The sequence below is a fragment of the Coptis chinensis genome, chromosome 6 (assembly GCF_015680905.1).
Source record: "Coptis chinensis isolate HL-2020 chromosome 6, ASM1568090v1, whole genome shotgun sequence".
Classification (NCBI taxonomy): domain Eukaryota; kingdom Viridiplantae; phylum Streptophyta; class Magnoliopsida; order Ranunculales; family Ranunculaceae; genus Coptis; species Coptis chinensis.
In genome coordinates this window covers 49,120,091-49,132,494 of record NC_141461.1, presented here as the reverse complement: position 1 = coordinate 49,132,494, position 12,404 = coordinate 49,120,091, and the positions used below count along the sequence as shown (strand labels likewise).

The 12,404-nt window shown below is 44.9% G+C and overlaps 1 protein-coding gene across 1 annotated transcript; it reads left to right on the top strand.

The window, feature by feature from the left end:
* Positions 1-6,217: 6,217 nt before the first annotated feature.
* On the top strand, positions 6,218-8,494 carry LOC147493379 (putative clathrin assembly protein At4g40080). The gene is made up of 3 exons (XM_086567844.1): positions 6,218-6,269; positions 7,520-7,582; positions 7,637-8,494. The coding sequence occupies exons 1-3, from the start codon at positions 6,218-6,220 to the stop codon at positions 8,143-8,145; spliced, it is 624 nt and encodes a 207-aa protein (XP_086423970.1). The 3' UTR covers positions 8,146-8,494.
* The last annotated feature ends 3,910 nt before the right edge of the window (positions 8,495-12,404 follow it).

Here is a 12,404-nt window from a genome sequence, read left to right as displayed (position 1 = left end):
GGAAGTATAATTTGAAATTGAATCGAGAGAAATGCACATTCGAGTAACCACCGGCAAGTTCTTGGGCTACATTGTGACTCACCGCGGCATAGAGGCTAATCTGAACAAATAAGGGCTTTGATAGAAATGCCCATCCCCGCGGAATGTAAAAAGGTACGGCTAGCGGGAAGGGTGGCGGCGTTGAACGAGTTCATATCCAAGTCATCCGACAAATCACACCGTTGTATAAAGCTATTCATGGAAATCGCCCGGACTTCGCATGGACCGAGGAGTCGCGAAGAGGCATTCCAATTGAATTGAAGGGGTATTTGAGCGAGTGCCCTTGTTATCGCATGGCCGGAGGAAGGGGAGAAGTTGTACACTATCTAGGGGCCTCAAGTATGCGGTGAGCTTCGGTCTTGATCCGTCCGGTAGATCGAGTGGAGAGTCCGGTATATTTTCAGAGCAAAACACGCTAGACGCAGAGACGAGATATAGTAGAATCGAGATATGCCCGGCCCCGGTCTTTTTCGACTCACGAAGTTGAAGCTCTCGAGGCCCATTCGGTCGTAGTGGTTACCAACCTACCCCTTAAGCATGCATTAAGGGACGAGAGAGTTCGGGGAGAATGTTGAAATGGGCGGTGATGCTTTCGGTCGCGTCTGAGATCTGATTACGCACGAGGACCGCGGGAGAAAGCGCAGCGATGGGCGGAATTCGGTGAGGATCCTAATGGGGGAAGAAATGATTATGGAACCGGAAGAAGGGCGGGGAACTTCGGTATGATGGACTCACAGGATAAAAGGAATGGATGGAGGATTTTCGCGGATGGGTCGACCCACGATGAAAATAGCAAAGCATAGGGGTGGTGCTTGTTACACCTGATAATAATAGGATAGAGTTGGCGACAAAATTGGGATTTCTGCGGCGTCAAACATGAAGCGAAGTATGAAGGCGTGATAGCGAGGTTTGGGGATGGGCGAGGAGGTGGGAGTCCGGAAGGCGATAGTATATTCGTTTGAACCTCGTGGTGTGCGGGTTAACGGAGGCTTTGTAGCTCGATGTCCGAGGATGGCAAAGTATCCGGAAGTGGTGCGGAAAAAGGCCAAAAGGTTCTCAAAGATCCGGTTTGTACACTTGGGTTCGCGGGGAGAACATACATGCCGATGACCGCATATGTGGCGGCGGCAAATGCCGGGTCGGAAAGAAAGGACGATAAGGGTGGGGAGATTGGACCGACCTAGTAATGCGGAAAAAAAAGGCGGGCGAGGCGTGTCGTAACCGAGGAAGAAGAATCTTTGGGCCGAGATCCCATCGGGATTTTTCGGGGGGCGGTGGTGGCCAATAAAAAGAAAGGAGAAGGTTGGAGCGGCGGCGGCCGAAGATACGTCTTGGTAGAAGGAGAGGTATACCGAAAAACTTCACCGATGGGCCCTTGTTGAAATGCTTGGGGTCTCGAGTAGCTAAGGAGGTATTAAGCGGAATTGCCGCGAAGGCGGCGTAATGGGAGCCATTCTGCAAGGAAGAACTCATCGCGACAATTTGCTGTTGACCGCGGGGATATTTTGGCCTCATATGAAAAAGGATCACGATGGACTTCGCATTGAGAGATGCCTCAAATGCCGAGATTCTCACAGCCGGATATTCGCACTTGCCGAACCCCCGCGACAACGATGTCAAGCCCGGGCCATTTTCCATGTGGGCAATGGATATAGTAGGACCGCTTCCCGGGCAAAGCGCGGGAGGAGAAGATACATCTTTGGCGGCAATGCACTACTTTACAAAGTGGATTGAGGTCGTTCCGCTGGCCAGATCAAAGAGGCGCAAGTGATTAAGTTCCTATGGGAGAATATCATATGTAGGTTTGGGATACCATATGCTATAATCACCGACAAACCGGACTTCGATTCACGGAGCAAAGGTGGCGGCATTTTTGGCTGCATTATATCGGGTGAGGCGGGGTTTCGGCTCCTTACAACCCCGGGGGCAATGGATGGCGAGTCGCCTAACAAAAAACGATTATGAACAACTTGAAAAGGAAGTTGGAGGATAAAAAGGCGCTGGGCGATGAAGCTAAATCATGTCTGCTATGGGCATATAGAACCACCGAGGGCGAAGTACCAAGGAGACGCCATTCGCCATGGCGTCACGGAGTTGAAGGTTGTAATCCCTTCGGAGATGATCGCGCCCGCAGTCGAACCAGGCCGGTGGAAGATGGGTCTAATTGGCGATATTGGCCGGAGACTTGAACTTGTTGGAGGAGAAAAGAGACGCCGCGACGTATTCGGCTAGAGGAATATCACCGAAGCGCTCTGAGACAAGACAACCGGGCGGTCGGGCCACGACACTTCAAAGGTTGGTGAGTGGAATGCGCGCGGTGGGTGACGCCGAACAAAAGAGGAGAAGGATCGGGAAGTTGGGTCCAACAGGAGGGGCGTGATCACCGTGGGAGGCTGGAGGGGCCGGAACCTACAAGTTGCAGACCATGGAGGGGAAGCAGATAGAGAGACCGTGGAACGTGAGATTGTTGAAATTTTTTTATAATTGAATGTAAGCACGTCTTGGGCAATGTAAAGGGGGCCGGAGTGGAGGACCCCGTTGAATGTAAAAATATAAAACCGCAGCACTTTTGTGAATGTAGTAAAGTTTGTTGTCCGTGATATCGCAGAAAGTAATGTAAGCCATATAGGAATAGAGAAAATGCCTCATGTATTTCAGGATAAAGAATTGTATAGAGACTATATGTATTTTGAGAGAGCCCCATCAGGCTGGAAGTCTGAGAGAACCTGGGGAGTGGGGTGAGCCCTCCTCGGGTCACAGAAGCTAGAGATACATGGGGCAACGAGGGAGCCCCATTAGACGAAAGTCTGAAAGTGTCCGCAGAGTGGGGTGAGCCCTCTCCGGATCAGTGATGCTAGAGATACATGGGGCAACGAGAGAGCCCCATCAGGCGGAAGTCTGAGAGAACCTGGGGAGTGGGGTGAGCCCTCCTCGGGTCAGAGAAGCTAGAGATACATGGGGCAACGAGGGAGCCCCATTAGATGAAAGTCTGAAAGTGTCCACGGAGTGGGGTGAGTCCTCCCCGGATCAGTGATGCTAGAGATACATGGGGCAACGAGAGAGCCCCATCAGCGAAGTCCCGAGAGAGCACACAGGGAGTGGGGTGAGCCCTCCTCGGGTCAGAGAAGCTAGAAATACATGGGGCAACGAGGGAGCCCCATTAGATGGAAGTCTGAAAGTGTCCGCGGAGTGGGGTGAGCCCTCCTCGGGTCAGAGATGCTAGAGATACATGGGGCAATGAGATAGCCCCATCGGCGAAAGTCCGAGGGAGCCCGGGGAGTGGGGTGAGCCCTCCTCGGGTCAGAGAAGCTAGAAATACATGGGGCAACGAGGGAGCCCCATTAGACGAAAGTCTGAAAGTGTCCGTGGAGTGGGGTGAGCCCTCCCCGGATCAGTGATGTTAGAGAAACATGGGGCAACGAGAAAGCCCCATCAGGCGGAAGTTTGAGAGAGCCTGGGGAGTGGGGTGAGCCCTCCCGGGGTCGGAGGAGCCGAGATGCATGAGGTAACGAAAAGAGCCCCTTAGGCGAAAGTCCGGGGGTCCGCTGAGCTAGGTGAGCCCTCCCCGGATCAATGATCCTAGAGATACTGGGGGCAACGAGATAGACCCATCAGGTGAAAGTCTGAGAGAGAGCCCGCGGAGTGGGGTGAACCCTCCTCGAGTCAGCCCGAGGAGTTGGATGAACCCGCCTCAGATCGGAGATGCACGGGTTGTAGCGAGTAGCCCCGGCCAGTACCCAAAAGATGGAGAGTTGAACTAGGAAGTAGCATCAATTGATAAAGAGACGGTAAAATAACAGACAGAGTCCAAGGTAATATTACAATAACATAAAGAGTGGAAAAGAGTAAATACATCCAAGGGTAAAGACAGGTAAGCAAAAAGGGCATGTTACAACACAAAAAATTCTAAGGCATCTGGGGACGGTAACTACAACTTCGAGAGTCCGATTGGGGAGGTAGCGGCATTCTCCATGGAGTGGCAATCCGCATCTATCTCGGTCGAGGGTGGGAGGGGTATCGGCGGGGGATCTGCTAGAGCCGTGGATAGCCGTGGAGCCCGGAATGTTAAGCTTTTCTGGGAGAAGACGGCCTTCTTGAGTGAGATGGTCCATGGCTTCTTGTAGTTTCTTGGCCACCCTCTTGTCGGCCAGAAGCTTGAAACGGTTGCGGAGAATGTTCATGTCAGACATGTTCTTTTGGGACTCCGCGGCTAGGGTCTCTTGGTGTTGCTGTTTGAGGGCTTCCAGTTTATCCCGATGTTCTTTGACGAGAGGCCGAGTTTTCTTTGGTGATGATTTAGGAAGGATTCCCTTTGTCGACTCGGCGGTCGTTGACTTGATCCATATATCTTTGTTGGTGAGAATCTTCCGGTCCGAGTTCATCTTGGCCGGTTTGGCTAGGGAGGCAACCGCCAAATTGATTGAAGAGCGGCGTGGTGCGCCACCTCAAGACTGAGGACCATCCAACTCCCTCCAAGGCAGCCGGTTTGTTTAAAAACCGGAAGGCCGCGGATCATGTAAGAGATGTCCGGTTGACCTAAGACGCAAGCGGAGAGGTTAAAAAAAGAGATTGGGAGAGACTCACCCTTTCCCAATTTGTGTACAAGGAGGTGCGGTCGCGAGTCAAAGGTACCTCCATATGCATAGGCAATGTCTCTCGGGGCGGATGGGAGTTGTAGAATAATGAGGATGCCACCGCCGCATTGTCCGAGCGAGAATCATCGAGATTTACCCGACGGTTCGCGACCTTGAATACCGGATCTGAACTCTTCGCAACAAAAGATAGTGCCGGGGCATCGGAGGAAGCGGGTCGCGACCACGGGCTCTTTACCGCCGGCGAGTGGGAGGAAGGAAGGAGGGGAGAGGCGGATGGAGGGATGGAGGCCGCTTCCCGGATCACGAAATGGTGGAGCGGAAGGATGTCGAACCTGAGCGAGATGTCCACGCCTTTTGAAGGTGGCTGTTCGGTGGGCACTTGCACCTCAGTGGAGGGGATCTCTACGACCTCCTCATCCTCAGAGTCGCTGTCGAAGAGCTTCCGTTTGTGAACGCCCATGTTCTCAGCGGGTGAGTTGGGTGAGGTGAACTGGTCGTCCCACTGGGAGATAGCTCGGTAGGAGGGGCGAGCGAGGAAGGAGAGGGAAGACCGAGGTAGGGATTGTTGAGGGTCCCGTGGGACCGAAATCTCTTCTTTGAAGAAGGGGAAGCGCGGGGCTTTCGTTCCTTGGGAGGTGGAGGGCGAAAAAAAGGACCTGACAAACCGTTGAAGGTGTTGAGAGCGGGAATGGGAAACAAGGGAGTCGCGGTAGTGGGATGGATGCCTAGCAATGTGGCTTGAAAGCGCATCCTAGGCCACGGATATGTTCAAAGATCGGGCAGGAGACGCCGCCGTAAATGCGGACTTGGAATCGCCGCCAACCAGTGGAAAAAAAGAGGCAAGTTAGTAAACGGGAGGAAAGCACTTGAGAATAACGGAGAAGAGATCGCGATCACCACGGGCGCGAAGCGGCGAGATGGTTAAGAGTCGTGGAAGAGGGAATGTCCGCGACAAGAAGTTGCGAGAGACATAGAGCGGATAGTGGTGCGGACTTTGCCGGGTGGTAAGCGGAAGGAAAGATCGTTTTTGAGGCTTAACGCAAGGACCGATATCCTATCTTTGACGTCTTTGGTGCTTGGTTTTGAGATAATAATGGGAATAGATGTCTCGGCTGGAAATCTTAGGATCGTGGGATTTGTTGTAGAATTCGCGGCATGCATTATTCGCGAAATTACCTATACCTTGGCGGGGGAATATTGAAGTGGTTCGCGGACTTCCACGTCCAACAGAGTAAGCGGAAGCCGTGACCCAGAAACTATTTGACCTACAAGAATGATGAGGAACCCGCCTGAGGAACAAAAGTGGGGATAGTGGGTGACGAGAAGGCACGCGTTCCAGAGGCGACGTCGGATGGGATACCATAAGCCGCTTCTAAGGGCTCTTAAATTAGGTCTACGGGATCTAGGGAGGCGGCGGTTAGGTAGTAGGGCGACCGGAGGTGGAGAGCCGCGATAGAAGCGAAGCGGGAGTGGGTGAGGCGTGCGTCTGCCGAAAGGAAAGAGGTAGAGGCGGGACTCACGTCCCGACATCGAAAGAAGATGAAAGCGGTATGAAAGCGGTCAATGGTGTTCACAAGAAAAAAATGGAAGATCGCTCGACAAAAGGAGGAAAAGAGGAGAAAGCGTTACCTATCGGTGAGAGGAAATCGGGAAAAGCGTCCGGAGACAACCGGTTAGAAAGGATGATCACGGGGAAGACCACCGGGGAGCTTGTCGCCGAGAATAATATTGAAGGAGTGCGAAGATGGAGAATAAGAAGAGAAGAAGACCGACCATGAAAGAAAGTGAGGGAAGAAGGGGGAAGGGGTTTAAATAGGTCGGGGTAAAAAGAGTAACTTCACCGGCCGGAAAACGGAAGGTCGGAAGGGGTGCCGACCAAATAGCGACAAATAGATGCACAGGAACCCGGGGCCGTCGAAAGAAAGCGGCGTGATGAGTGCCTCTCACATCACACGACCAAGAAAAAGACGGGGAACGATAAAAGAGAGAGAGAGGGGAAGAGTTCTCGACCTCGCGTTGCAATGTATGGAGGCGAAGTCAAGAAGGGGCATTTGTAGTGACCCATAATAGGCCGCCGTGGACCAAGTAAAAAAGAAGCGGGCGGGTCGCAGTGGAATCAAACAACATGGGGGGACAAGAGAACATAGGCGCTGAACCCTGAAGCGCATATGTCCGGGAGTGCAACCGAAGGGAAGCCGCTAGATGAAGGAGACGGATGGAGGGCCGGGGTGGTGAGGTGAGAAAGTAGGGCACGATGACGGGCAATTGAAGGCGATGGAACCCTAAGGTGAGGTCGAGGAATGACGCCAAGGAGAGGAACGGGCGGAGAATAGAGGCAAGATAAGAAAGGTGGGAGAGGGAGCATAGGAGAGGGGGGACGTGAACCCTAAGGGGACAGGTGGGAAGATCGCGACTAGAGGATAGGGGAGAGGATCGACGGACAGGGAGAGAGGGAGAGAGGATATAAAAAGAACAGTGGATAGAGAAAAAAAGGAAAAAAAAGGAAAAAAGAAGGAAAGAAAAAAAAAGAGAGAGAAGAAAAAAATAGGCATAGAGTGACACTAGTTGAGGGTTCAGATTTTAGGTTAATACATAGCTCTTGTAGAAGTAGGTACTATTGGCTGAACCACGGTATATCTTTGTGTTGTAGTTTGCTTTAATTTTGCTTTATATTATTATTTGTTGTTATTTGTGTTGTAGTTGATATTTAGAATTTGTTTGGAGTTGAATTGTATTCAAATACAAATTATCTGAATAGTTGGAATAGTTGGCCCCAAACACACCAAATGCATCTTCTTCTCCCCATCTCGTACTTTCTGAAGCCACAACACCTGAACCAACAACACCAAACACATCTTCTTCTCTCCATCTCGTGCTTTCTTAAGCCACATCACCGGAACCAACATCACCACCAGAAGAAAAACTCCTCAAAACTCTTCTCTCATTCGGTAATAGTACATGTAACACACAGCACCAACGTGTATAGAAGCACTTTTGGATCGTTTACGTGACACTCGTAACTCGTAACACACATGTTCTTATATACATCAGCATCAACTCACTATTCCTTATCTTTCGACTGGTGATGGAGGTTTTTTTTTTTTTTTCACGCTTTCTTGATTTTTCTAGTTACGAAAGTCGGTATTTGTCTTTCTGGGTGGTAACTTCGTTTTGGTATGCCCATATTCTTAATTTAGTCTTATTCACCCCAAGAGACATAGGGTATGAAAGGTTGGTAACTTCGTTTTCAAGTAAAGTGTTGTTGGGGGAGTTGGATGTACTGGTTACACTTATTGAGGAACTATGTAGAGGACCAGAATTGGTTAATGTTGATGTTACCAACAAATTGGTCAACGCAGTGATGTTACTATTGGAAGAAGATAAGTGCTATGCAAAGAAGGAGATTTTAAAAAGAGTTCATGAGTTGAAAGGTAGATCACTTAGCATTGCTGCTTCAATTGAGTTAGTTTGCGTGTTGAAGAGACTGGAAAGTTGTGACGAGAAGCTTTAGAATAGTTGTACTTTTGGCTATATTGTATTGAATGCTACTACAGTCATATTGCAAGAAGTCGCAAACGTTGAAGAGTTGGTCTACATACTTTGTGTGTGTAATGTGTATTGATATGCCTTTAGAATAGATTAGAGATCTTTATCTATGCCCTAAGTTTTGGAGTTGAGTTTTAGATCAGATTAGGAACTTAACCCATGCTGTGGCAGAGATGTATTTGGAGCGAGCCTCATTGTTATGCCTTGCTCATACGGTTTTTAGTTTGTAATCCCTTGCTTTAATCCACCTTTTTGTTTGTAATGCCTTGCTTTAAAATGCCTTTTGCGTATTATATTTGCTCCTTTTCTGCTTATGATTGCAGACTTGCAGTGTATTATATTAGCCCGAGTCACTAAATAACTGTAAATCAGAACATACTAAAAGTGCAGCCTACATGAGAAATACAATACTAAATAATTAAGTTCCATATCAAGCACAAAGGCCTGACTTGTTCCTTGAGAAGATGACTAGAAAACTACGTGGGTGTTTGGTTCTCATTTTTTCAAAAAAGTATTTTTTCTTAAAAAACACTTTTATGAAAAAGTATTTATTCTAAAAACAGTTTTTCAATAAACATGTTTGGTTGTGACTTTTCTTAAATCTATTTTATCAAATCAGATTTCACGAATATTTTGGCATATCACACATCCCGGAGTTCATTTTGCCTTTAGCTCCAAAAAAGTGTTTCCTCAAAAGAAAAAATAGTTTTTAACTTAAAAACAAGTTTTACCTAATTATCATAAAACAAGTTTTGGGACCAAAAAGTGTTTTTGGATGAAAAACTATTTTTTTTTAAATAGAAACAAAACACATTTATTTTTTCAAAAAATGTTTTTTCACTAATAAACATTTTTTAGCAATAAATAAATAGGATCCAAACACCCCCTACCTCTTAAATCTATAAATACGAAACACACTCCCGGCCTGATGTTTTCTGTCCTTCTAATCTTTATAAAACAGGATCCCAATGACATGCTCAAAGTAATTTACTAACTCAACTATCTATAAACGAAAAAAGCATAACTAATTAGCTTACTCAGGAATGTGTCAAGCAGCTGTTAAAAGGAGTCAGCCAACGCAGTATACTCATGCACATAAATTACTTTAACACGGCTACAAGTAAACAAAAAAAGAGCATTATTCGTTATGCTTACTCAGGGAAAGTGTCAAGCAGCAGCTCAACAGAATCATCCCACGGCCCAAACTTCTTCTCCATTTCCTCATCTTCCTTAAGCCACACTATAGCATGAACCCTCTGTCTCATAATAATACAATAATCTTTCGCCAACTTCTCAACCGTATACACATCAGGATTCTCTTTATATCAATATAACATAATAGGACTGGTCTTGGGAAAAGCTATGTGGCGGTTGAGATTTAATCTCATGCCCCTCGAGATTAGTATTCTCAAAAAAGAAATCTATATTGAATCAAACACTTACTAGATTATTATTCTCAAAAAAGAAATTATATCCTCTTCTATATATATTGAATCAAACACTTACTATAATATAATAGGACTGGTTTAGGGAAAAGCTATGTGGGGCTGAGATTTAATTTCATAAGAAATTCTATATTGAATCAAACACTTACTAGATTAGTATTCTCAAAAAATAAATTCTATCTTCTTCTATATATATTGAATCAAACACTTACTATAATATAATAGGACTCGTTTAGGGAAAAGCTATGTGGCGGTTGAGATTTAATCTCATGCCCCTCGAGATTAGAATTCTCAAAAAAGAAATTCTATATTGAATCAAACACTTACTATATTAGTATTCTCAAAAAAGAAATTTTATCATCTTCTATATATATTGAATCAAACACTTATACTATAATATAATAAGACTAGTTTAGGGAAAAGCTATGTGGCGGCTGAGATTTAATCTCATGCCCCTCGAGATTAGTATTCTAAAAAAAAAATCTATATTAAATCAAACACTTACTAGATTAGTATTCTCAAAAAAGAAATTCTATCATCTTATATATATCAAAGACCATGAATACTGAGTAGCTGAGAATGCTCCCAGTGAAACACGTTAGCCCTCTTTTTTCTCTCAGACTGACACCTCAGCTTTTCCAATAATTCGGTAGAAAAAAAATGAATTCTATGCCCTCTTTTCCCAATTTCAATTTCAATTGTTCATAACCCAAAGAAAAAGGAGCCATGAATACTGAGTAGTTGAGAAGTGAAACACGTCAGCCCTCTTTTTTCTCTCAGATTTGACACCTCAGCTTTTCTAATAATTCGGCAGAAAAAAAATGAATTCTACGCCCTCTTTTCCCAATTTCATTTCAATTTCAATTGTTCGTAACCCAAAGAAAAAAGAGAGTCCAAAAGGAAAACCTTCACGCCTCTTTTCCTCTCTCTCTAACCGAACAAAAACGACGGTGAAGAGAAGAGAAAGCCCTCACCACTTTCTCTCTCGCTACAAATGAGTCGGCGACTTTAACCTGTGTGTTAATGTCAAACAAGATACCAACACTTACCCGACTTACAAAAGCATTATAGCCGTCAAGGTGCCAGCTCTGAACTGTATCGTCATTGTTCTTAAACACAATTTCCACAAATGATCTAAAATCAACAGCCATAACTGATGTCTCCAGGCACATTCCACCAAAAGTGGGATTATCTAGTATGCTTCCGAGACATAAAACTCCTCCAATATTGAAGTACTCTACAAGCTTTAGTGGCGTATCAGGTGAGACAAAAGAAACACCGTTTATTCCATATCTTCCCCTGCCATTGATAAAACTTGCAGAGATTGCCTGCCTAATAGTTCGAGTGACTCTGATACGGCCATAGTGGTATGAACCTTGCGGGTTCGGCCTAGGTCCACTAGCACTTAGGTTAGTCCTGTGTTACAACATGAAATTTGTGTTCAGCCTTATGAGAAATAGTCTTGAGAGAACATTGATTAGTTACGTAATAAGAATTACGATAATTTGATTTTATGACTTTTGATAAATTACAAGTTTTTATACTTTGCTACTATTAATGGGGCTAATTCTTCTTATGCTTTGTATTTAGTTTACTCTATTCTTTACGTGGAACAGAGAAAAAGTTGTTCCCCTAATGTGTAACACACATAGTGATTTTGGAAGACAATTTAATGTCAGAACATTGTAAACCACTGTAGAATCACAATCCATTATGAAATCTTAACCCTTTTGGAGCTGCAATCTTGGTTGTGCTCCAATGCTAGGGAACTTTTAGAAGCCTAGCTGATACAAATTTACCTAGACGAAGAAAGTTGGTGAAGAGTTGCAAATAGATTTGTTTTTGTCAAACTTAATCATTTTAGTTTTTTATTTTTTATTTTATTTGAATGAAAGTTATTTCTCCTTTTTTAGTATTGTTGGTTGGAAAATATTTTCAGGTTATTAAAAGTGGAATCTAGGCATGCTCTTAGGGCATCACCAATGCAGGCCTTCAAAATAGAGGGCCACATCAGCATTTTAGAGGTTAGGATAAAGGACAAACATGATATTGAGGACCTCCAAATGAGGGGTTCTACAATGCAACCTCTAAAAGTAAGATTAAAATCATGAGAAACTCTATCATAACAAATTCTATTGAAATAGTGGCAGATGTTTGGGTCTTGAGTTAGTTTGGGAGTGAGTAGGTTGTGAGTTCGACTCTTCACAAAAATAATTTTCTGATTCAATGTTTTCATTACTCACATAAAATTTGCGAAATGGAACAATCGGTAGGAATGTAGATATATTTGAAGGATGGTATCTATAAAGGCCCATATAGGGGCAGCATTGGAAGCCCATTGTTGTACTTGGTCCCTCAAATTTAAAGATAAAGGTCCATATGAAGGCCCCATTGGTGATGCCCTTACTATGTGAATTTATGTAGTTGTATATGTTGTTTCCCAAAGTGGAAGGTGAGTTCTTTATTCTACAAGCATTTTTCTCTAAAACCAAATAGCAATTAGATTTTATAGAAAACTCTTAAAGTATTTTATTGAAATGTTTACAATCAACATTTCACGGAGTTGTTTTTGTACTTTATATCCAGTTATTGTAATAGCTATGGAATCAATTTTGTTTTTGTCTAAATTAAAAAATGAATGCAATTCGTATTTGTTACTGTTTTTATTGTGTTCTGTGTCTTTCTTTTTGGTAGATTGTACTGTGTGGGTAAGATTTTTAGGGTGTTTGCTTTGTTGGATCTGCTATTGTATTTATAAACAGAAGATTTTTATACATGC